At 41.2% G+C, this 24,755-nt stretch overlaps 1 protein-coding gene across 2 annotated transcripts in view; it reads left to right on the top strand.

The window, feature by feature from the left end:
* The window catches only part of CERS3 (ceramide synthase 3), a 132,131-nt gene that overhangs the window by 88,785 nt on the left and 18,591 nt on the right, over positions 1-24,755 (top strand). For both annotated transcript variants that reach the window (XM_079913516.1, XM_079913517.1), the window contains exon 11: positions 1,494-1,647. In XM_079913516.1, the coding sequence (XP_079769642.1) occupies positions 1,494-1,647 (154 nt within the window). The remainder of the gene's footprint in view (positions 1-1,493; positions 1,648-24,755) is intronic.

Below are 24,755 nucleotides of genomic sequence, written 5' to 3'. Positions count from 1 at the left end.
CAGGACAATAGCAAGTGCTGCTCAAGATGAGCAGCAACTGGAGCTCTTGGACGTTGCTGGTAGGGATGCAAAACAGCCACTCTGGGAAACAGCTTTTCAATTTCTTATAAAGGTAAACATTTACTTTCAGTGTGATACCCAGCAATCCCAACCCTATGTATTTACCCTTGAGAAATGAAAACTTATGTGCGCACAAAAACCTGTACATAAATATTTATAGAAGTTCTGTCCATAATTGTCAAAAACTGGAAATAATACAAATGTTCTGTAATGGGTACATCCACACAATGGAATGCAACTCAGTAATAACAAAAAAAAGGAGCGTGCTGTTGATACCCACAACTTGCATGAATCTCAAAGGCTCTATGCTGAGTGAAAGAAGGCAGTCTCAAAAGCTGACACACTGTATGATTCCATTTGTATGGCCTTCTTGACAAGACAAAATTAAAGGGATGGAGAATAGATAAGGGGTTGCCGAGTGTTAGGCCTGGGGATGTGACTACAAAGGGACAGCACTGGTGTTTGGGGGATGATGGAACTGCTCTGTCTCCATATTGTGGTGGTAGTTACACAAATCTATGCACATATTATAATTCATAGAACTGCACACCCCAAAATAGTCAATTTTACTATATGTTAATTTAAAATTAAAATAAATATATGTAGGAAAAAATAGAAGATAACACACAAAAATTACAGTATTATTTGTTTAAAATCATGATTTTATGGGCAACTTTCTTATTTTTCCAATTTTATATGAATAAATTATTTTTATAATTCGAATAATATACTTACAAACAAACCTATCCAGGAACTCTAAAATCCTAGCAGTGTATGCAGTTTGGGAAGACAACAGATAGCCTTCATACTGCAATTGTATCTGAAGGCACTGTGCATTCTGGTCATCGAGGGCAGTTCAAATTGTGTCCAGGAGTCTGTTTATGAGATTAATAAAGTATGCAATTCACTTTAGAAAGTGGAAGTAGAAGTAATAACAGAACTTTTGGTTCCTTAAAAAGTCTCTTTTATCCACAAAATTTACTCTTGTAGAATTCCTCACTCACTTTTTTCTTTCCCTCATTCACTTTTGATGCCAAATAAATGAGATTGTGTCAAAAGGCAATAATAACCCCATATACACATTCATTATCTCGTGTTATCCAATCCTGAGAAGGTGAGTGGGGTTAGTGTACACTCATCTCTTTGCAGAGAGGAAACCGAGGTAGAGAAACATTGGAGTGTAGGCAGCATGGCAATAAAAATTCCATTTGCTTTAACTTTTCTCCCAGGAGGCAGACTGTATTTTTTTGTGGCTTGCCAATAATGATATATAAGGTAATATTATCATATTGTTTTCTCTTGAGACTTTCCTGGACATCATTAGGAATGAAATAAGTGTTGTATGCCTTGAGAGATAAAGTATTTGTTTTCTCACTGAAAATTCACAAGTACTTTGACTGTAATGAAATACTCTCATCTGTTTGGTTTTTCAGGATTTTGTATTTCACGCTGATTCTGCCTCTGCAGTACCTTGAGCCTTTCTTTTCATGCATCTTCCTCAACCTACAGCTCATGGTCCTGCAAATTCTTAATCTTTACTGGGGCTACTTCATCCTGAAGATGCTCAAAAGATGTATATTCACGAAGGTAAGGGCTGTTCAAGTCTCATTGCTCTTAACAAATAGATTTCATTGCCAGATTGAAGGTGAGGCCCAGCTGGTGGAACATTCTACTTAATTTATAGTTAACCAGAATTTTTTTTCTTGATTTGATCCGTCTTGATAAAAGTTTCTCCAAACTATAGATTTTTCATTAAGTAGATTTCTAAGGTGTTCTTAAGAAATTGCTTTTATTAGAGGACAAGGGTTTTTTTGAAAATTTCTGTCCAAAAATTGAATGCTGCTTCTTAAAGAATGTCCTAATAAGTCTAAATTTGCTCCAGTTTGGGGCAAGCTTTATGGTGTTGGTTGGGTACTGTTTCAGATCCTTGGTTTGTTTACCTTTGCTGAACATCCAATTTGCACATAATGCTCTCCCCCTGAGCTTTCTCTTCCTTTCTGAAACTTTGTCCATCATTTGCCTATACTTTTTTCTGAAAACATCTTCTTCCCTAAGAAATTAATAATACATTTTAGACAAAAGAAGGGGCTTTTCTGTTTGTTTTGTTTTGAATTCTAGTTTTTAATTTCAGAACAGGGGAGGAGAGGGCTTCAGAAATGAGTAAGACATAATCACTGCCTTTGGGGAAACAGCCCAGCATATAGTCGGGGAATATTCACCTACTCGCAACTTACATATATTGTACAGAATGTCGGGTGCTGAAGAGAGGTCCCAGAAACTTGCTGAGAAAGACAAAAGAGAAATTAGGGGACCAAGGAAAGTTTCACTGAATAGATGGAATTTGACTGGAGTCTTTAAGGCATGTTAAAAAAAAAAAATCAAATCACAGCTCCTTCCTTGCCTGGAAATCATACATCCAAGGGAATTTTAATTAAGAATCTTTCAAGGTAAAAAGTTACAGCTGGCTCACTTTTGGGTGTTACCTAATCCATGTATAACACAGCATTGTATCGTGACCAGAATGAGTGACTCATATGTAACAGGTATGCTGGTAATTTATCAGATAAGCTCATTTTTTGATCAACTCTCTGATTAATTCATTTTCCTACTTTAGCAATTGTGTCTCAAAGATCATTGAAGAGCTGACAAATGAAGTGGATGTGGCCATAATTGACCTCTAGATCTGCTAAATCTAGACAGAGGTATAGGAAATTGGGCTACATCTGCATTAATCTCAAGCCAAATCCTGAAAGTTATTTTACTTTTTTAAACTAAATTGCTGACTTGAGCTTGTTTTCCTGAGAGTAGATTCTTTCCTTTAAAGCTGGAGTGCCCAAAAAAAAAAAAAAAAATTTCATTGAATGGTTCTAGTTTATTAATGTTCTAAATAGTTTTTCTATGATCTCTGCAAAAGTTATTTTATCCCTAAGTGACAGATACAGTTCAAGTAACTGAGATAAACTTAAGAATTTGAGCAGTTAGACAATTTGCACATCCAGGGGTTGGACAGAAGGCAGGTCACTGAACTGAGCCTGCCTGACCTTTGGGTCCAGCCTTCCTGGAGCTCCTGTCCCTAGGCAGAAATGGTTCCCTTATTAACTGGTGAGTGACAGTAATTACAGGCTTGGAAGGGATCCAGGCAGAACAAAACTTGGAAACCAGAAAATACTCTTGTTTGGTTTCATCATGATTTTCATATTTCTGATCTCTAATGGGTTGTACCAAGCCTGATAAAAACCCAGTGGGTTGGGGAACTGTGGACAGGAATTCCTGATTTCTCATGCTGTACTTTGGAAAAGCTGTTTCCAATTGCAATTTGACAGCAGCAGTGGAGGCCCCCGCGGCCCTAATCCTTGCAGTCCGCATGACTTCAGCTGGCTTGCATGTGCACTCTGTTTTCCACAGCAGTGGCAAATCTGGCTGTGAAATCAGCTTCTTCCTCCAAAGCCATAAAGCCGACTTTTAAAGAATGCTGTTTGAAGGCATAGTTGCATTGCAAAGGGGAGGAGAGGGACAGAGGCAGGAGTTGAAATTTTTAGAGGAACAACTAACAAGTCAGTTTTCAATTCTATTTAATAAATATTTAGCATTTCATACACACCACAATTGTTACCAAGGTGACTAATTCTTGATATTTAAAAAATGGAATTGCAGAGATTTGTAGGCCTCCAAAAAAAATTTTTTTTTAATCCTATAACAGCAATTGAGAATTTGTCTTTTCAAGTTCTTTATGTCTGGCAGGGCCCTAATAAGTAATTTTGAATATGTAAATGAATAAATAATTTGGATGGCAAGTTACAAAATAATTTATTAATCTGTTTATGGTCTCTATGAATTTGCATGGTAGACTGAAAAGACAAAAGTGATTATTCTTAAAAACAGTGATTTTTTGAAGTATTCACATCTTATTTTCCCTAAACAATAATATCGTTGCATGCATATGATGAGTGAGGACCTTCTACCATTTCTACCTTAAAATAACAATATCACTGTAATTTCAGGCCACTAACATATACACACCATAGTTAGCAGTCATCTTGCTGTTTGAGAACAAGAGTTGGCACTGAAACTTAACTGGTTCCTATAAAGTGGATGATTTTGTGATGAACTACCAGCCCACACATCACATCCGAAGTATGACGGGCTGACATATTCAACCTGTCATTCTCTTCGCAAATATGAGAAGTGCTTTCAGAGGAAATTAGAAGAAGCGTAGCATGCTTTCGTTCAATGTTACTTAAGAGAACTTGATCATCCTTAAGCTTTTATTTTCTTCTTTCTAAATATCATACTGAGTGCTGGCCAGCTTGAGCATGTTTCTGTGACATCTTAGGCTGGTTCATTGCCAAGACGTGGAGGTGGAGCTGTAGCCTGCAACCCTTACACCCAGGCTGGAGAAGCCAGCCCCTTGGCCACTGGCCCCAGCCATCTACTCTCTACAGGCAGTGTCTCTTAAGTTCACAGAATGACATTTACACATGCTGAACTGTTTCAGTTAAAGAAAGGAACCCTCTAATAAACATGAGGAAACTGAGGCCTCAACCAAATTCACACAGTAATCGCATGGCAAAGCCTGAGTCTCTTAACTTGTAATACTTCACCTTTTCTAATTATTCAGGGAAGAAAATTAATAACCAGAAAATTAATTTTAAATACTTGTATGGAGTAAAAAATAGTGAGTACAGAAACAAATTGAGTAATCAAGATAGTAGATTAAAACACAGATCCTTCAAGTTATTTTTGAACTTTTTAAAAGCATAAAAACAGTTTTGTAATTATTTTTTAAGTAATTTTTTATTTTTAATAATTTTTACTTCCTAGTGAAACATTTAGGGTAATAGCTAAGACTACAGGCTCTGTGTAGAGTCAAATCTTAGCTCTCCCATTTATGGCTGTGTGATCTTGGGCATATTATTTCTATTTATTGCCTCAGCTTCCTCACCTGTAACATGGGGCTGATGATATTAGTGCCTCCCTTACAGGAGAAAGCCCTTAGAACAGCATCTGGCATCCAGTGGGCACATGATAAACATTAGCTGCCATCATCACTGTCACTGTTACAATATACACGGGTTCCTTGGGCAGACACCTTGTGAATTCCAAGTGGCCTGACAGTTTGCTCTCACTCAAGCTCTCTCTTCCATTTGCTTAAATAAGGCTGCAGCTGATGTCAGGGGTCAGAGTCCTAGACTTTCCACCAGTGGCTCTAATGACAGTTTCCTAAGCTGTCTTCTGCCAGTTGACTTTCATGACTCACATTCTAGATGGCACTTTTTGACACATTCTCTCAGATATCAGCATATTAGGGAAGAAATACAAAATCTGTAACTTCCAAGAAGACTTCAAGTCTCTTTTGTTAGTAGGCAATAGTGGATGTAAAAACTGCCATTTGCTGAACAAGACATTATAAAAATACCACAAAGGCTGACTACTGAGAGTGTTAGAAAAATGCTATTGGTTTATATTTCCATATTTCTGGATATTTATATAGATTAACTAGATTAACAATCTATTCAAGAAACAACAGTGGAATTTATAAAATTTGATAACAAAAATAACTTTGCAAAGTTGCTGGGCTCAAAGAATTTCAAATTTGAATATTCTATACTACATGTTCAGCCCAGCCACAAAATAGAGAATCCCATAGGATTTTAGAGCTAGAAGAGACCACTAAATGTCTACCAGGACACCAGGACCCTCCTCACGGCCTTGCTACTGTGGCTTACCACTCATGTTCATGTAGATGGTAGTCTCTCTTGTATGGAGGAAGAGAGAGCTGAGTGAGGAAGGGACGTGCCTTACCCGAGGTCACACAGGAGTGGGGATTCCTGAGGCTAATTCTGTGCTCTCTGCCTCCCCAGGAATAGTGTGCATCTGTGTGTGTGTGTGTGTGTGTGTGTGTGTGTGTGTGTGTGTGTATGTTTAGTGTGGCTTACGCTCCGTTCCCACAAACTTCATGATCTTATCATAAACTTTGCTTGGTTACCTTACAAATAATCAATTAATTCCAGCTCTTCATAGAGGGTTCTCTTTAGAAAATCTCATTAAGGATATTCCCATTAGGGAATTTCCTGGCTTAAATCAGTCATAAACCTATTTTGTGTTTTTTTTTTTAAATAAACCTGAAGTGTAGAGTTGTTTAAAGGAGCCAAAGTAGGCTAGGCAACCATCTGAATGGTTCTAAGATAATAAAGAAAGGGAAAAAAAAGTATCATGAGTAAGAGCCAAGCCCTACAAGTAAACTGGCCTCTTCCCAGCTCCATATGCCCCCAACGGAATTCCTGTTGCTTTGCCTTCGACTGGGAGGCCTCCAAAACAGACCCACAGGTACAGCCAGGGCACCAAGGTGGTTGCTTGGGAGAAGACCCAACCTCACACTCACAATGGAGATGGAAGCGGCCCAGAACTGGAAGGAGGGGGTCACCTGCTAAAAGGGAAAATGGAGGCTCAGAGGGAGAAAGGGACTTCGTAAGGCCATGCAAATCAGGACTGGAACCCCCAGCAACCTTTTCAGTGAATACCTCTTTTCCACACCAGGATAACATTATGCAGGCATTTTCTTACATTGGCATGGTCATAAAACAAGATTTTATTTCAGTTTTCTTCAATCCACCCTCTCTTCCTTTGGAGACATAGAAAGCAGCTGGGTGCTGGCAGCTGAGTGGGGCCTGTTCCCTCTAGAAGATTTCAGATGCTGGGTGTCTGTTTAAAAATTGCGGACCTGGGGCTTCCCTGGTGGCACAGTGGTTAAGAATCTGCCTGCCAATGCAGGGGACACGGGTTCGAGCCCTGGTCCGGGAAGATCCCACATACCGCGGAGCAACAAGAGAAGCCACGGTGATGAGAAGCCCGCGCACCACAATGCAGAGTAGCTCCAGCTTGCCACAACTAGAGAAAGCCCGCACGCAACGAGGACCCAACACAGCCAAAAATAAACAAATAAATAAGTTAAAAAAAAATGGCGGACCTCCCTTCCCTGCAATTGCCCGTGAATTATGTAATTATACTACAGTGATTTTCCATACTTACTTTATCACATATTGGCTCCCTTTGTGTGTGCTCTTAACTTTTTTGTCTTATGTGTTTTCTAACAATGGTTTTCAAGATACTGTTCTTGGAGGTACTGGACTATGCAGGTCGTTTGATGGACAAGAGGTTAACTGAAGCTCTTATAAAAGGAAGGGACTTGTTCAGGTGAGAGCTGTCCCATGAAGCATTTTTGAGGATAGCAATGGATACTTAAATTCTGCTTTCTTTCCTCTGTCCCAAATGTTGACCTGATGCTCCCCTGATGGTATTTCGCTGAAGCTGAAAAGGAGGGTGAGCTATGGGTGAAAAGTGAAGAGATAAAAGAAGCTCTGACATCTCTTGTACCCACAGTTTTAAAAATAATTTCACAAGATGCAGTGGGTTTTTATATATTCCTGAAAGGAATGGATATTCTTCATTTTATTAGTAGAAAAACAGACAAACAGGTACATGCACGTAAACACACATACACACACAGATGTTGTATATGGAACTTGAGTTTCTGTTTCTGTATCAGCCTAGACAAGGGGACAAGCACAATTCATGGCTTGTTAATAAATCTACGCATTCACACCAGTATGTGAAAGCTTTATTAATGGCCTCTTGGGGCAGAGAGATTGGTAAGAGCAGGTGTGGGGGGAGAGTGTGCCCTGGCCAACACTGTCCCTGTTTACCTCCCAGTTTTCTGTGGCTGCACCCCTCCCTGTGTGGGGCGAGGTCCCACCCCCGACTACAGAAGTCTCAGAAGGGAGCTTTATGTAACACAAAAGGAACCCTATTCTTGAAAACTCATTCTGTTTGTAGATATGGATAAAATTAGTTCCTTTTTAAAACATTTTCATTTTGATTTATCATGTGGGCTTTAGCGCTTGAATGATTTATGATGCAGATGGCTTTATCTGAGTTCTGTTTTGGGGAATAACAAGCATGCTATCTGTGGAACTCTGACTCTCAGTGGGGCTGTTTTCTGCAAATGGTGTCTCCTTGCCACACGCGGCAGACTCAGGAAATCTTAAAGCAAGCAGCACTGGGCACGTACCCTCTTCCTGTGGCTCTGAAGCACGTTCTGCAGGCCTGCCCTGAGACCTGTCATTTCCTCAATGTTGCTCGAAGCAGCTCAGGCCTGTAGGTATACTTCTGTAATGTTTTCGGTGTGAACCTGGAGACTGTGGTCAGATCTTTTAAGGGAATGGGATTGGCAGTTCTTACTCGTTGGCTGGGTTGGGACCTCTGACCCAGTCTCTGGAGCACTGCGCTGAGGCCTGGCCACAATGGGGACACAGTCTAAAGTCAGTACTGGTCCCACCCAGTAGCTACACCGGGTGGCTACTTACATCATGATTTGATAGAAGCCAGTCAACCTCCCTGCACCCCTAACAATCAATTTACCCACTTCTCTGGGTGTGAGATGGTGTGAAGAGTATAGGGAAAGTCCAGCCTCCTTGAGACCCCAAGATCTTGGCTGTCCAGAAAATGAATAATGAGGAGAGGGTAAAACTCAGTGAATGCATAGAAGAGACCTAATCAAACTTTGTCTACTTTCTGTAGCCATTGTTTCTTCCCCTTATCAGTTGTGAGTATTTGTGTGTGTGTGCACATGTGTATACACAGAAGGCTTTTAGGGGTACTCTGGGATTCCACACCTGTGAGGGAGGGAAAGGAGCTGGACTGGGCAGAGGGAGAAATTAAACTGTGATGCAATTGCTACAAAGGCCTCAGCCAACCCTACAGAGCACTCTAGAGCTGAGTGGCCCTTCAGAGATATCCCAGTTGAAGCAAAGGGGCCAGACCTCTGTACCCCAGCATTAGCCTGTTACTGGACATGGGCTGCCCTGTGGAAAGGGGCATAACTCTGGTCAAGGGAGTTCCCTTCATCCAAGGATAAGACCAGAGAAGGACAGAGCTGGGAGCTCCCATAGCTGGGAAATTAGAGCTATGGTCCTGAAGGGGTTTCTGGGCTGTGCATCATGGTGTCCACATGGCCTCCGATCTCTGCCTGCCCTACCCCGAACCTAATGCCAGCCCCCACAAACAGGATTGCATTTACCCTCTGTAGGGAGGCAGACTAAGGATCAAAGGGTATGGCTTCCCAAACACTGAGATGTGAGGCCTTAGAGAAGTTATTTATTTTTTCACCCTCTGCTTTCTTTCTTTCTTTGTTTTTTAATTGAGGTATAGTTGATTACAATATTATATTAGTTTCAAGTGTACAACATAATGATTCAATATGTTTATAGATTATATTCCATTTATGGCTATATTTCCCCATGCTGTACAATATATCCTCGTTGCTTATTTATTTCCTACATAGTAGTTTGTGTCTCTTGATCCCATACCCCTATCTGCCCCTCCCCCCTCCCTTCTCCCCACTGGTAACCACTAGTTTGATCTCTGTATCTGTGAGTCCATTTCTGTTTTGTTATATACATTCATTTGTTTTATCTTTTAGATTCCACATGTAAATAACATAGAGTGTTTATTTTTGTCTGACTTATTTCACTAAGCATAATACTCTTTAGGTCCATTCATGTTGTTGCAAATGGCAGAATTTCATTCTTTTTTAATGGCTGAGTAATATTCCATTGTATATATATACCACATCTTCTTTATCCATTCTTCTGTTGATGAGCACTTACTTAGGTTGCTTCCATGTCTTGGCTGTTGTAAATAATGCTGCTATGAACATTGGGGTATATGTATCTTTTCAAATTAGTGTGTTTGTTTTCTTCTGATATATGATGGGAATTGCTGTGGGATTGCTGGGTCTTATGGTAGTTGTATTCTCAGTGTTTTTGAGGAACCTCCATACTGTCTTCCATAGTGGCTGCACCAATTTACAATCCCACAAACATTGTACTAGGATTCTAAATGATAATCTTGCTGGGTAGAGTACACTAGTTTGCAAGGTTTCCCTTTCAGCACTTTAAATACATCATGCCACTCCCTTCTGGCCTGCCTAAGTCACTGCAGAAAAATCAGCTGATAGCCTTATGGGGGTTCCCTTGTATATGACTCTTTGTTTTTTTTCTTGTTGCCTTTAGAATTCTCGCTTTATCTCTAACTTTTGCCATTATAATTGTGATATGTCTTGGTGTGGGTCTGTTTAGGTTCATCTTATTTGGTTCATCTTCTGTGCCTCTTTTATCTGGATATGTTTCCTTCCAGGTTTGGGAAGTTTTCAGCCATAATTCCATTAAATACATTTTCAACCCCCTTTTCTCTCTCTTCTCCTTCTGGGATACTTGATGATATCCCAGAGATCCCTTAAACTATTTCCACTAAGAAAAATAATTTTTTTCTTTTTGCTGTTTTGATTGTGTGATTTCCATTTTTCTATCTTCTAGATAACTTATGTGTTCTTCTGTATCTAGTCTGATGTTTATTCCTTTTAGTGTGTTTTTTACTTCTGTTATTGTATTCTTCAGTTCTGACTGGTTACTTTTTTTATATAAATTTATTTATTTATTTTTATTTATTTATTTTTGGCTGCACTGGGTCTTCATTGCTGTGTGTGGCTTTCTCTAGTTGTGGCGATCAGGGGCTACTCTTTGTTGTGGTGTGTGGGCTTCTCATTGCGGTGGCCTCTCTTGTTGTGGAGCACAGGCTGTAGGCATGCGGGCTTCAGTAGTTGCAGCACGCAGGCTCAGTAGTTGTGGCTCGCGGGCTCTAGAGCGCAGGCTCAGTTGTGGTGCACAGGCTTAGTTGCTCTGTGGCATGTGGGATCTTCCTGGACCAGGGCTCGAACCCGTGTCCCCTGCATTGGCAGGCGGATTCTTAACCACTGCACCACCAGGGAAGCCCTGACTGGTTATTTTTTATACTTTCTAGTTCCTTGTTAAATTTTTTCACTGTGTTCATCCGTTCTTTTCCCTGATTCGGTTAGCATTCTTATTACTAATGCTTTTAATTCTTTATCTAGTAAATTGTTTATTTCTGTTTCATTAGTGTTGTTTTTTTCAGGGGTTTTCCTTGCTCTTTCAATTGAGACAAATTCCTCTGTCTTATTTTGCTTATCTTCCTCTCTCTGTGAAATTAGATGAAATAGTTACCTACTGTGGTCTTGAAGGGATGTCCTTATGTGAGAGCATCCCTATATAGTCTGCATGTGCCCAGTGGCTTTGGTGGGAGAGTTGGATCTGGCATGAACACAAGTCATGTCTTTCCTCAGGGTGTACTGGCAGCTGTCACCTTGGTAGGAGGTGGGCCTGGAGAAGGAAGGGCTAGGACCAAAGCCAGGTGTGAGGTAGGGCTTCCCCTCTGCTCAGTGGATGTCACCCCCCTATTGGGGGTGGGGTCATGTCCCAAGTTTCTGGAGCAGAAACCCTGAGGGTCAGGTGGAGCTGGCACAGCTCTTTTTAACTGTGTGCTCTACACCCCTCCCAGCACTGGCATACTCAGCCCCAGTGGGAAGCAGTGCTGGAGCAAGATGGGCTGGTGTGGGTATTCAGCGAGGGACAGGGCAGCGGCTGTGGCAGTCTGGCTGCCAACAGAGATATAATCTGCCTCTGTTGCACTGTCTCTGCAATTGCCAGGAATGGCTGCCTGCTTCCTGCTCAGGTGCCGCTTAGGATTTGACCTGCCACAGCATCTCACAGCTGAGCTTTCTCCTTGGTTGTGGCTGCCTATGTTCCCATGTGGAGTTACAATGCAAGGCAAACAGTGCTGGGGTGTTGGGTCAGCTCAGGCTGGGGTGCGCACTGAGGTGGTCACGGGAGACCAGTCAGCCAGCCATGTGGTCTCAATCCACCCTTTCTGCCCTGCTTTGGGAGCAAGCAAGCATTCCCACACTCCTCATGAGCAGAGTCCAGGCTTCCCTCAGCCCTTATGTTAGTACCACCAGCCCTCCAACTAGCCAAGGGGTCTCATCTTCCCTTTGTCGGACCCCAGAGCTGAGGTGGCCAATATGTGGCTCAAACTGCTCACTCCCCAGGGAGGATCTCCACCCATGTCATCTTCCTTTTCTCTCAGTCCCCTCCCAGGGGCACAGGTACCGACCCAATTGCTTCTTTTTCCTTCCTGCTTGATTTCGCATGTATCTTTCTTATAGCCTTGGTTTACAGGAGTCTTTCTGCCAGTTTTCAGTTAGTTTTCAGTGAGAATTTTTCCACATATAGGTATATTTTCAATGTGTTCATGGGGGGAGGCAAGTTCTGTGTCCTTCTACTCTGCCATCTTGATTTGAGTCTCCACCCTCTGTTCTGTAATTCGAGTTGATAACTGCCTTACCTTCCTTACAGGGTTGTGGCAAGGATAAAATGCTATGATGTAAATGAAATTACTCTCTAAACTGTGAGGTGTGGAGAAGTATGTGGTGGTGTCATAATCATGGAACCAAACATTCCATGGTTTCTGAGTCAGTCTCAATCCCAGTTGTACTCTCCTGTTCCCCCCTCACTCCCAAGACACTCATTTCTCTCATGCTGTATATCCTTTTTGAGCTGTGGAAAATAGGTTACTGAACACTAGCCCACCCACTGAGGCATTGAAACACTTTGCTGAGGTGCTTGGTGAGAAAACCTGCCACTTGTAGGTTTCTGGTGTGGGAAGGGGTGAGGAGGTGGTCACTGCCCTATGAAGAGGTTTGGGGTCAGACCAGGCCTTTCCAAGAGGTTTCAGAAAGCTTTTGGGAAGCAGGTGCTGGAGGTGGCAGATTTGGTGCCCCATCTGCTTGCTCTCATCACCAGTGGAGAAGGCGGCCCTCCTGGCTCCCAGTCTTCACACAGGTCCCGGCAGTGCTGACTGCCTCTCTTCCCCATGAGGGATATGTGTTCCAGAGGCGTCCTTGAAATCAGCAGGTCTGTCTCTGGCTCAGGGCTTCTCAGCAGTGAGTGGCACTAGAGACATCCTGGGCCAGATAATTATTTGTTGTAGGGGGTGTCCTGTGCACTATAGGTTGTTTAGCAGAATCCCTGGCCTCTACTCAGCAGATGCTAGTAGCACTCTCACCTACAGTATGACAACCAAAAATGTCTCCAGGTGTTGCCAGATGTTCCCAGGTAAAAATCTCCATGATTGGGAATCACCACCTATATGCACATATATCCTTCTCCCCTTTTTGTAAAATAAATCATGTTTTCTTCCTCAAGCACAGAAACAGTATTGTTTATAGAAGTTTAAAGGCTTTCATTGCCCTATATATTTACTTACTCACTCCTGTCCTTTGTGCTATTGTTGTCATGCATTTAATTATATATAATAATATATAATGTTTATATAAAAATATAAATATAGGGCTTCCCTGGTGGCGCAGTGGTTGAGAGTCCACCTGCCGATGCAGGGGAGTGCCCCAGTCCGGGAAGATCCCACATGCCACGGAGCGGCTGGGCCTGTGAGCCATGGCCGCTGAGCCCGTGCGTCCGGAGCCTGTGCCCCGCAACAGGAGAGGCCACAACAGTGAGAGGCCCACGTACCGCAAAAAATAAATAATAAATATATATAAATATTAATTATAAATTCCATATTATATTGCTTTTTTCTTTAAACAATTAATTATTTTAAAAATTAAAAAAATTTTAATGTCTTTTATATTTCCCTACATGTATATCATTTCTGGCTCTCTTCATTCCTTTGTGTAAATGTAAGTATCCGTCTGGTATCATCTTTTTCTCTGTTCTTTATTCCCCACGAAGACACTCATTTCATGTAGTGCAGGTCTGCTTGTGATTAATTATCTCAGCTTTTGTTTGTCTGAAAAAGTCTTTAATTTTTCCTTTTCTTTTTCTTTTTTCCCTTTTCTTTCACTACTTTGGAGATGCTCCTGCATTGTCTTCTGGATTACATACTTTATTGTGAGAGGTTGCTATCTTATTATTTTTGTTACTCTAAAAATGTGTCTTCTTCTGGCTGCTTTTGAGATTTTCTCTTTAATACTAATTTCAGTGATTATGACATGTCTTGGTGTGCTTTTTGTGTGTGTGTGTGTGTGTGGTACGCGAGCCTCTCACTGTTGTGGCCTCTCCCGTGGCGGAGCACAGGCTCTGGACGCACAGGCTCAGCAGCCATGGCTCACGGGCCCAGCCGCTCTGCAGCATGTGGGATCTTCCTGGACCGGGGCACGAACCTGTGTCCCCTGCATCGGCAGGCAGACACTCAACCACTGCGCCACAAGGGAAGCCCTTGGTGTGCTTTTTTTTTTTATAACAAAGTGAATCAGTTATACATATACATATGTTCCCATATCTCCTCCCTCTTGCATCTCCCTCCCTCCCACCCTCCCTTATCCCACCCATCAAGGTGGTCACAAAGCACCGAGCTGATCTCCCTGTGCTATGCGGCTGCTTCCCACTAGCTATCTATTTTACGTTTGGTAGTGTAATTAGGTCCATGCCACTCTCTCACTTTGTCACAGCTTACCCTTCCCCATCATCATATCCTCAAGTCCATTCTCTAGTAGGTCTGTGTCTTTATTCCTGTCTTACCCCTAGGTTCTTCATGAGATTTCTTTTTTCTTAAATTCTATATATATGTGTTAGCATACAGTATTTGTCTTTCTCTTTCTGACTTATTTCACTCTGTACGACAGACTCTAGGTCCGTCCACCTCATTACAAATAGCTCAATTTCGTTTCTTTTTATGGCTGAGTAATATTCCATTGTATATATGTGCCACATCTTCTTTATCCATTCATCCGATGATGGACACTTAGGTTGTTTCCATCTCCTGGCTATTGTAAATAGAGCTACAATGAAAATTTTGGTACATGACTCTTTTTGAATTATGGTTTTTTCAGGGTATATGCCCCGTAGTGGGATTGCTGGATCATATGGTAGTTCTATTTTTAGTTTTTTAAGGAATCTCCATACTGTTCTCCATAGTGGCTGTACCAATTCACATTCCCACCAGCAGTGCAAGAGTGTTCCCTTTTCTCCACAGCCTCTCCAGCATTTATTGTTTGTAGATTTTTTGATGATGGCCATTCTGACTGGTATGAGATGATATTTCATTGTAGTTTTGATTTGCATTTCTCTAATGATTAATGATGTTGAGCATTCTTTCATGTGTTTGTTGGCAGTCTGCTTATCTTCTTTGGAGAGATGTCTATTTAGGTCTTTTGCCCATTTTTGGATTGGGTTGTTTTTTTGTTATTGAGCTGCATGAGCTGCTTATAAATTTTGGAGATTAATCCTTTGTCAGTTGCTTCATTTGAAAATATTTTCTCCCATTCTGAGGGTGGTGTTTTGGTCTTGTTTATGGTTTCCTTTGCTGTGCAAAAGCTTTTAAGTTTCATTAGGTCCCATTTGTTTATTTTTGTTTTTATTTCCATTTCTCTAGGAGGTGGGTCAAAAAGGATTTGCTATGATATATGTCATAGAGTGTTCTGCTATGTTTTCCTCTAAGAGTTTGAAAGTTTCTGGCCTTACATTTAGTTCTTTAATCCATTTTGAGCTTATTTTTGTGTATGGTGTGAGGGAGTGTTCTAATTTAAGGCTTTTACATGTACCTGTCCAGTTTACCCAGCACCACTTATTGAAGAGGCTATCCTTTCTCCACCGTACATTCCTGCCTCCTTTATCAACGATAAGGTGACCATCTGTGCGTGGGTTTATCTCTGGGCTTTCTATCCTGTTCCATTGATCTGTCTTTCTGCTTTTGTGCCAGTACCATACTGTCTTGATTACTGTAGCTTTGTAGTATAGTCTGAAGTCAGGGAGCCTGAATCCTCCAACTCCGTTTTTCGTTCTCAAGATTGCTTTGGCTATTCAGGGTCTTTTGTGTTTCCATACAAATTGTGAAATGTTTTGTTCTAGTTCTGTGAAAAATGCCAGTGGTAGTCTGATAGGGATTGCATTGAATATGTAGATTGCTTTGGGTAGTAGAGTCATTTTCACAATGTTGATTCTTCCAATCCAAGAACATGGTATATCTCTCCATCTATTTGTGTCATCATTTATTTCTTTCATCAGTGTCTTATAATTTTCTGCATACAGGTCTGTTGTCTCCTTAGGTAGGTTTATTCCCAGATATTTTATTCTTTTTGTTGCAATGGTAAATGGGAGTGTTTTCTTGATTTCACTTTCAGATTTTTCATCATTAGTGTGTAGGAATGCCAGAGATTTCTGTGCATTAATTTTGTATCCTGCTACTTTACCAAATTCATTGCTTAGCTCTAGTAGTTTTCTGGTTGCATCCTTAGAATTCTCTATGTATAGTATCATGTCATCTGCAAACAGTGACAGCTTTACTACTTTTCTGATTTGGATTCCTTTTCTTTCCTTTTTTTCTCTGTTGCTATGGCTAAAACTTCCAAAACTATGTTGAATAAGAGTGGTAAGAGTGGGCAACCTTATCTTGTTCCTGATCTTAGTGGAAATGCTTTAAGTTTTTCACCCTTGAGGATGATGTTGGCTGTGGGTTTGTCATATATGGCCTTTATTATGTTGAGGAAATTTCCCTCTATGCCTACTTTCTGCAGGGTTTTTATCATAAATGGGTGTTGAATTTTGTCAAAAGCTTTCTCTGCATCTATTGAGATGATCATATGGTTTTTCTCCTTCAAATTGTTAATATGGTGTATCACGTTGATTGATTTGCATATATTGAAGAATCCTAGCATTCCTGGAATAAACCCCACTTGATCATGGTGTATGATCCGTTTAATGTGCTGTTGGATTCTGTTTGCTTGTATTTTATTCAGGAGTTTTGCATCTATATTCATCAGTGATATTGAGCTGTAGTTTTCTTTCTTTGTGACATCCATGTCTGGTTTTGGTCTCAGGGTGATGGTGGCCTCATAGAATGAGTTTGGGAGTGTTCCTCCCTCTGCTATATTTTGGAAGAGTTTGAGAAGGATAGGTGTTAGCTCTTCTCTAAATGTTTGATAGAATTCGCCTGTGAAGCCATCTAGTCCTGAGCTATTGTTTGTTGGAATATTTTTAATCACAGTTTCAATTTCATTGCTTGTGATTGGTCTGTTCATATTTTCTATTTCTTCCTGATTCAGTCTTGGCAGGTTGTGCTTTTCTAAGAATTTGTCCATTTCTTCCAGGTTGTCCATTTTATTGGCATAGAGTTGCTTATAGTAATCTCTCATGATCTTTTGTATTTCTGCTGTGTCAGTTGTTACTTCTCCTGTTTCTTTTCTATTTCTATTGATTTGAGTCTTCTCCCATTTTTTCTTGATGAGTCTGGCTAATGGTTTATCCATTTTGTTTATCTTCTCAAAGAATCAGCTTTCAGTTTTATTGATCTTTGCTATCGTTTCCTTCATTTCTTTTTCATTTATTTCTAATCTGATTTTTATGATTTCTTTCTTTCTGCTAACTTTGGGGGTTTTTTGTTCTTCTCTCTCTAATTACTTTAGGTGCAAGGTTAGGTTGTTTATTCGAGATGTTTCCTGTTTCTTAAGGTAGGATTGTATTGCTATAAACTTCCCTCTTAGACCTGCTTTTGCTGCATCCCATAGGTTTTGGGTCGTCATGTCTCCATTGTCATTTGTTTGTAGGTATTTTTTTATTTCCTCTTTGATTTCTTCAGTGATCACTTCATTATTAAGTAGTGTATTGTTTAGCCTCCATGTGTTTGTATTTTTTACAGATCTTTTCCTGTAATTGATATCTAGTCTCATAGTATTGTGGTCAGAAAAGATACTTGATACAATTTCAATTTTCTTAAATTTACCAAGGCTTGATTTGTGACTCAAGATATGATCTATCCTGGAGAATGTTCCATGAGCACTTGAGAAAAATGTGTATTCTGTTGTTTTTGGATGGAATGTCCTATAAATATCAATTAAGTCCATCTTGTTTAATGTATCATTTAAAGCTTGTGTTTCCTTATTTATTTTCATTTTGGATGATCTGTCCATTGGTGAAAGTGGGGTGTTAAAGTCCCCTACTATGAGTGTGTTACTGTCGATTTCCCCATTTATGGCTGTTAGTATTTGCCTTATGTATTGAGGTGCTCCTATGTTAGGTGCATAAATATTTACAATTGTTATATCTTCTTCTTGGATTGATCCCTTGATCATTATGTAGTGTCCTGCTTTGTCTCTTGTAATAGTCTTTATTTTAAAGTCTATTTTGTCTGATATGAGAATTGCTACTCCAGCTTTCTTTTGGTTTCCATTTGCATGAAATATCTTTTTCCATCCTCTTACTTTCAGTCTGTATGTGTCTCTAGGTCTGAAGTGGGTCTCTTGTAGACAGCATATATATGGGTCTTGTTTTTGTATCCATTCAGCCAATCTGTGTCTTTTGGTGGGAGCATTTAGTCCATTTACATTTACGGTAATTATCGATATGTATGTTCCTATTCCCATTTTCTAAATTGTTTTGGGTTCGTTATTTTAGGTCTTTTCCTTCTCTTGTGTTTCTTGCCTAGAGAAGTTCCTTTAGCAGTTGTTGTAGAGCTGGTTTGATGGTGCTGAACTCTCTCAGCTTTTGCTTGTCTGTAAAGGTTTTAATTTCTCCATCAAATCTGAATGAGATCCTTGCTGGGTAGAGTAATCTTGCTTCCCAGTTTTTCTCCTTCATCATTTTAAATATGTCCTGCCAGTCCCTTATAGCTTGCAGAGTTTCTGCTGAACGATCAGCTGTTAACCTTATGGGGATTCCCTTGTGTGTTATTTGTTGGTTTTCCCTTGCTGCTTTTAATATGTTTTCTTTGTATTTAATTTTTGACAGTTTGATTAATATGTGTCTTGGCATGTTTCTCCTTGGATTTTTCATGTATGGGACTCTCTGTGCTTCCCGGACTTGATTAACTATTTCCTTTCCCAGATTAGGGAAGTTTTCAACTATAATCTCTTCAAATATTTTCTCAGTCCCTTTCTTTTTCTCTTCTTCTTCTGGAACCCCTATAATTCGAATGTTGGTGTGTTTAATGTTGTCCCAGAAGTCTCTGAGACTGTCCTCAGTTCTTTTCATTCTTTTTTCTTTATTCTTCTCTGCAGTAGTTATTTCCACTATTTTATCTTCCAGGTCACTTTTCTGTTCTTCTGCCTCCGTTATTCTCCTATTGATCCCATCTAGAGTATTTTTCATTTCTTTTATTGTGTTGTTCATCGTTGTTTGTTTCATCTTTAGCTCTTCTAGGTCCTTGTTAAATGTTTCTTGCATTTTGTCTCCTCTATTTCCAAGATTTTGGATCATCATTACTATCATTATTCTGAATTCTTTTTCAGGTAGACTGCCTGTTTCCTCTTCATTTGTTAGGACTGCTTGGTTTTTATCTTGCTCCTTCATCTGTTTTGTGTTTTTCTGTCTTCTCATTTTGCTTATCTTACTGTCTTTGGGGTCTCCTTTTTGCAGGCTGCAGGTTCGTAGTTCCCGTTGTTTTTGTTGTCTGTCCCCAGTGACTAAGGTTGGTTCAGTGGGTTGTGTAGGCTTCCTGGTTGAGGGGACTAGTGCCTGTGTTCTGGTGAATGAGGCTGGATCTTGTCTTTCTGGTGGGTAGGTCCACATCTGGTGGGTGTGTTTTGTGGTGTCTGTGGACTTACTATGATTTTAGGCAGCCTCTCTGCTAATGGGTGGGGTTGTGTTCCTGTCTTGCTAGTTGTTTGGCGTAGGATGTCCAGCACTGTAGCTTGGTGGTCGTTGAGTGAAGCTGGGTGCTGGTGTTGAGATGGAGATCTCTGGGAGTTTTTTGCCGTTTGATATTATGTGGAGCTGGGAGGTCTCTTGTGGACCAGTGTCCTGAAGTTGGCTCTCCCACCTCAGAACCACAGCACTGACTCCTGACTGCAGTACCAATAGCCTTTCATCCACACAGCTCAGAATAAAAGGGGGAAAGAGTAGAAAGAAAGAAAGTTTAGAAAGAAAGAAAGAAGGGAAAGAAAGAAAGACGATACGATAAAATAAAGTTATTAAAATAATTATTAAGAAAAGAAATTTTTTAAAAAGAAAGACAAAACAAAAAAAATGGACGGATAGAACCCTAATACAAATGGTGAAAGCAAAGCTATACAGACAAAATCTCACACAAAAACATACACACTCACAAAAAGAGGAAAAGGGGAAAACATAATAACTCTTGCTCTAAAAGTCCACCTCCTCAATTTGGGATGATTCGTTGTCTATTCAGGTATTCCACAGATGCAGGGTACATCAAGTTGATTGTGGAGCTTTAATCCGCTGCTTCTGAGGCTGCTGGGAGAGATTTCCCTTTCTCTACTTAGTTCACACAGCTCCCAGGGCTCTGCTTTAGATTTGGCCCCGCCTCTGCATGTAGGTCTCCTGAGGGCGTCCGTTCTTTGCTCAGACAGGATGGGGTTAAAGGAGCCTCTGATTTGGGGGCCCTGGCTCACTCAGGCTGGGGGGAGGGGGGGTGCGGATGTGGGGTGAGCCTGCGGCGGCAGAGGCCAGCGTGACATTGAACCAGCCTGAGGCGCGCCATGCGTTCTCCTGGGGAAGTCATCCCTGGATCCTGGGACCCTGGCAGTGGCGGGCTGCACAGGCTCCCCAGAAGGGACGTGTGGATAGTGACCTGTGCTCCCACACAGGCTTCTTGGTGGCGGCAGCAGCAGCCTTAGCGTCTCATGCCCGTCTCTGGGTTCTGCACTGATAGCCACGTCTCACGCCCGTCTCTGGAGCTCCTTTAAGCAGCGCTCTTAATCCCGTCTCCTCATGCACCAGGAAACAAAGAGGGAAGAAAAAGTCTCTTGCCTCTTTGGCAGGTCCAGACTTTTCCCCGGACTCCCACCCGGCCAGCTGTGGTGCACTAACCCCCTGCAGACTGTGTTCCCGCTGCCAACCCCAGCCCTCTCCCTGTGCTCCGACCGAAGCCTGAGCCTGGGCTCCCAGCCCCGCCCGCCCTGGCGGGGGAGCAGACAAGCCTCTCGGGCTGGTGAGTGCTGGTTGGCACTGATCCTCTGTGCGGGAATCTCTCTGCTTTGCCCCCGCCTCACCCCTGTTGCTGTGCTCTCCTCCACTGCTCCGAAGCTTCCCTCTCTGCCACCCGCAGTCTCTGCCCGGCAAGGGGCTTTCTAGTGTGTGGAAACTTTTCCTCCTTCACAGCTGCCTCCCACTGGTGCAGGTCCCATCCCTATTCTTTTGTCTCTGTTTATTCTTTTTTCTTTTGCCCTATCCACGTACGTGGGGAGTTTCTTGCCTTTTGAGAGGTCTGAGGCCTTCTGCCAGCATTCAGTAGGTGTTCTATAGGAGTTGGTCCACGTGTAGATGTATTTCTGGTGTATCTGTGGGGAGGAAGATGATCTCCGCGTCTTACTCTTCCGCCATCTTCCCAATTCCTCCTCTTGGTGTGCTTTTATACTTGGGGTTTTTTGAGCTTCTTTAATCTGTGGGGTTTATAAATTTTCATCAAATTCAAATTTCAACAAAATTTTCAAAATTTCTTCTGTCTTTTCTGTCTTCTTATAGGACTTCAATTACCTCTTTACTGGCCCACAAATCATTGATGTTCTATTCATTTTCAGTCTTTTTATTTCTGATCAGTTTCATTTTGAATATTTTCTATTGCTACATCTTCAATTTTTTTATCTTTTCTTTTACTGTGTCTAATCCACAGTTAAGCCTATCTAGTGTGTTTTAAAATTTCAGATATTGTATTTTTCATCTCTATAAATTACATTTGGTCTTTTTTATATCTTCCATTTCTTTCATTATATTCATGGTTTTCTCTACCTCCTTGAATATATGGGGCTTATTTATTTATTTACTTACGGATGCGTTGGGTCTTTGCCACTGTGCACCGGCCTTCTCCAGCTGTGGTGAGTGGGGGCTACTCTTCGTTTTGGTGCACAGGCTTTTCATTGTGGTGACCTCTCCTGTTGTGGAGCACGGACTCTACGTGCGTGGGCTCCAGTAGTTGTGGCACGCGGGGTCAGTAGTTGTGGCTCGCAGGCTCTAGAGTGCAGGCTCAGCATTTGTGGCTCACAGGCTTAGTTGCTCTGCAGCATGTGGGATCTTCCTGGACCAGGGCTCGAACCCGTGTCCCCGGCATTGGGAGGTGGATTCTTAACCACTGCACTAACAAGGAAGTCCCTGGAGCATACTTAAAATAATTATGTTAGCATCTTTGTTTGCTAATTCTGTCATCTCTGATAGTTCTGGGTCTGTTTCTATTGAATTTTCTCTGAGTTATGTGACATTTTCCAGCTTCTTTGCAAACCCAGTAATTTTTGATTGGATGCCAGACATTTTGAATTTACTATGTTAGATGCTGGATATTGTTGTATTCTTTCAAATAGTGCTTTTTTCAATGTAGTAAAACTAGTGTATTTTGGTTTTGTATGAAGTTAACTTACTTGTAATAAGTTCGATACTTTCAAAGCCTGCTTTTATAAGGTTTGTGAAAATGAGAGTAGAATAGCCTTTAGTCTATGGCTATTAAGTGGAGTTCTTCATAGTATTCTCTTTGCTGTCCATGTACTAAGAGTTCTTTCTACTCTGGCTGGTGAGAAGACAACAAATGGCCAAGCCAATGTAGGTTCCAGGGGTTGTTTTGCCAACTCCTTTCTGGTAGTTCTCGGCCTGGCCTCCAGTAGTTTCCTCATACACATGCACAGATCAGTACTCAGCCAGAGACTGAAGGGGACCCCACTGCAGATCTCTGGAGCTCACTCTCTGTGTAACTCCTTTTTTACCAGCATTCTGCCCCATAAATTCTAGCTTCCTTGCCTTTGGTGAACTCTCTGTTTCCTGAACTCACTGGCACCACTGGGCTCCGTTTGGGGTCTTTGCTGTGCTTCAGCTTAGAAGCTTCCTCCAGGCAGTAACTGGGGCAGTTGAAGGGCTTCCCTTCTACATTTTCCTGTTCTTAGGAATCACAGTCCCAAGCAGCTTATTGAACAGTGTCTAAAAATTATTGTTTCATATGTTTTATCCAGTTTTCTGTTTGTTTAACATGATAGAATAATCTATTACCTATTTTTCTATAATAGCCAAAAGCAGAAGTCACAGTATTTTATTTTCTAAATAACAACACTTAATATGCTTCCTGAGATGTCCTGTTTTACTTTTCAAACAAGTACAACTGTTTGGTGATTCCTTCTTTTTTCCTGATTTTTCTCTCTAGGTCAATGCTGTCCAATAAAAATATAATGTGAGCCACACACATACATAATGTTAGGTTATCTAGTAGTGTCATTTTAAAAATAATAAGAAACAGGTGAAAGTAATTTAATAATATATTCTATTTAACACAATACAAACAAAATATTATCATTTCAATTTTGCCTGATGTATATTTTGTCTGGTATGTATTTTAATCAGGGAAGGATTATAATCACAATCATTATTTAAAGCTAATATAGTGATTCAGCAATCAGTACAAACAAATCATTAATGAGATATTTTTCATCCTTTTTTTCCATACTAAGTCCTTGAAATTCAGTGTATATTTTACACTTACAGCATCTTTCAATTTGGACCAACCTCATTTCAGAAGACACACATGGTGAATGGGTGGCTACTACATTGGGTGTTACAGCTCCTAGCTCTAGACTAGCAATTCTGCTTCTCAACCACTGCATATGGGACAGGTGGCGGGATATGTTCTCATGTGTAATTTGTTCTCACGGGGTCCCTGGTGGTGTATTCAATTGTAACATGCTGGCTGTACCTACTACCCTTTCTTTCCACCCAAGAAAACTTTCCAGTTTGTGAGCAAGGGAGGAAGGTACTATTCTCGGGATCTTTTTTTTTTTTTTTTAAGCCAATTCTTTGTCTTGTTTTTCATTCTTTTCTGCAGGTGCCTTACTTTTCTAATCCTATTTCCTTCTTTCCCTTCACTACTCATCTCCAGGTACCACTCTTCTGTGTATACCTGGTTCTCCCCCACAAGCTCTGCTTCTCCGAGGCTGACACTTGTATATTGTACACGTTGGAGCCCCTTCTCTTTAGCAAGGGCTATGAACTTCCAGGTCATTTATGGCTTTACTTTGTGTTTCTGGGGGGGGATTTTGTCTGTGCTTCTTCTAAGTCCTGTACTCCCAGGCTGCTTGTTTTTCTGACCTCCTCTTCCCCCCACCCCCTTTCCCAGCCACAAACTAGAGGGCTGTGGGAGCTAACTGGAATTTGTAAATGTTTTCTTTTTTATCCAGATTCTCCTTTAAATCAGCACCAGTTTCTAGATATGGTCTGACTAATACAAAGTCAAGCAGTTTTGATGTCTCTTTCTGTGAAAACTATGCTGCCATCAATGCATCCTAGTTTTGCTTTGAGTTGCTGGTAGTTCACATTAGGTTGTTAATTCATATTGAGCTTGAAATTGATTAAAACCTCTAAGTCTTTTTCACATCAGCCAAGCCACATTTCTGCTCAGGATTGTATGTTGATGATTGTGACTTTTGTGGAAGTTATATTCCTTCTTGTTAAACTTCATTTTGCTTGACCAGCTTATCATTTGAGTCTTTTGTTTAAGAATGGGAGGGCTTCCCTGGTGGCGCAGTGGTTGAGAGTCCACCTGCCGATGCAGGGGACACGGGTTCGTGCCCCGGTCCGGGAGCATCCCACATGCCGCAGAGCGGCTGGGCCCGAGAGCCATGGCCGCTGAGCCTGCGCATCCGGAGCCTGTGCTCCACAATGGGAGAGGCCACAACAGCAAGAGGCCCGTGTACCGCAAAAAAAAAAAAAAAAAAAAAGAATGGGAAAGCATGACATTTGGTGATGGGTGCCTAAACGTTTCAGAAGACCTTTTGTCTAAAAGGCCTATTAAAGAAATTCAGGATTATTCTATATAATCTAGTTCATGAAAAAGAGTCATTTTTT

Source organism: Stenella coeruleoalba (genome assembly GCF_951394435.1).
Source record: "Stenella coeruleoalba genome assembly, chromosome: 2".
Taxonomy (NCBI): domain Eukaryota; kingdom Metazoa; phylum Chordata; class Mammalia; order Artiodactyla; family Delphinidae; genus Stenella; species Stenella coeruleoalba.
Note: the sequence above shows the minus strand (reverse complement) of the source record. Positions and strands in the feature narration are given on the sequence as shown.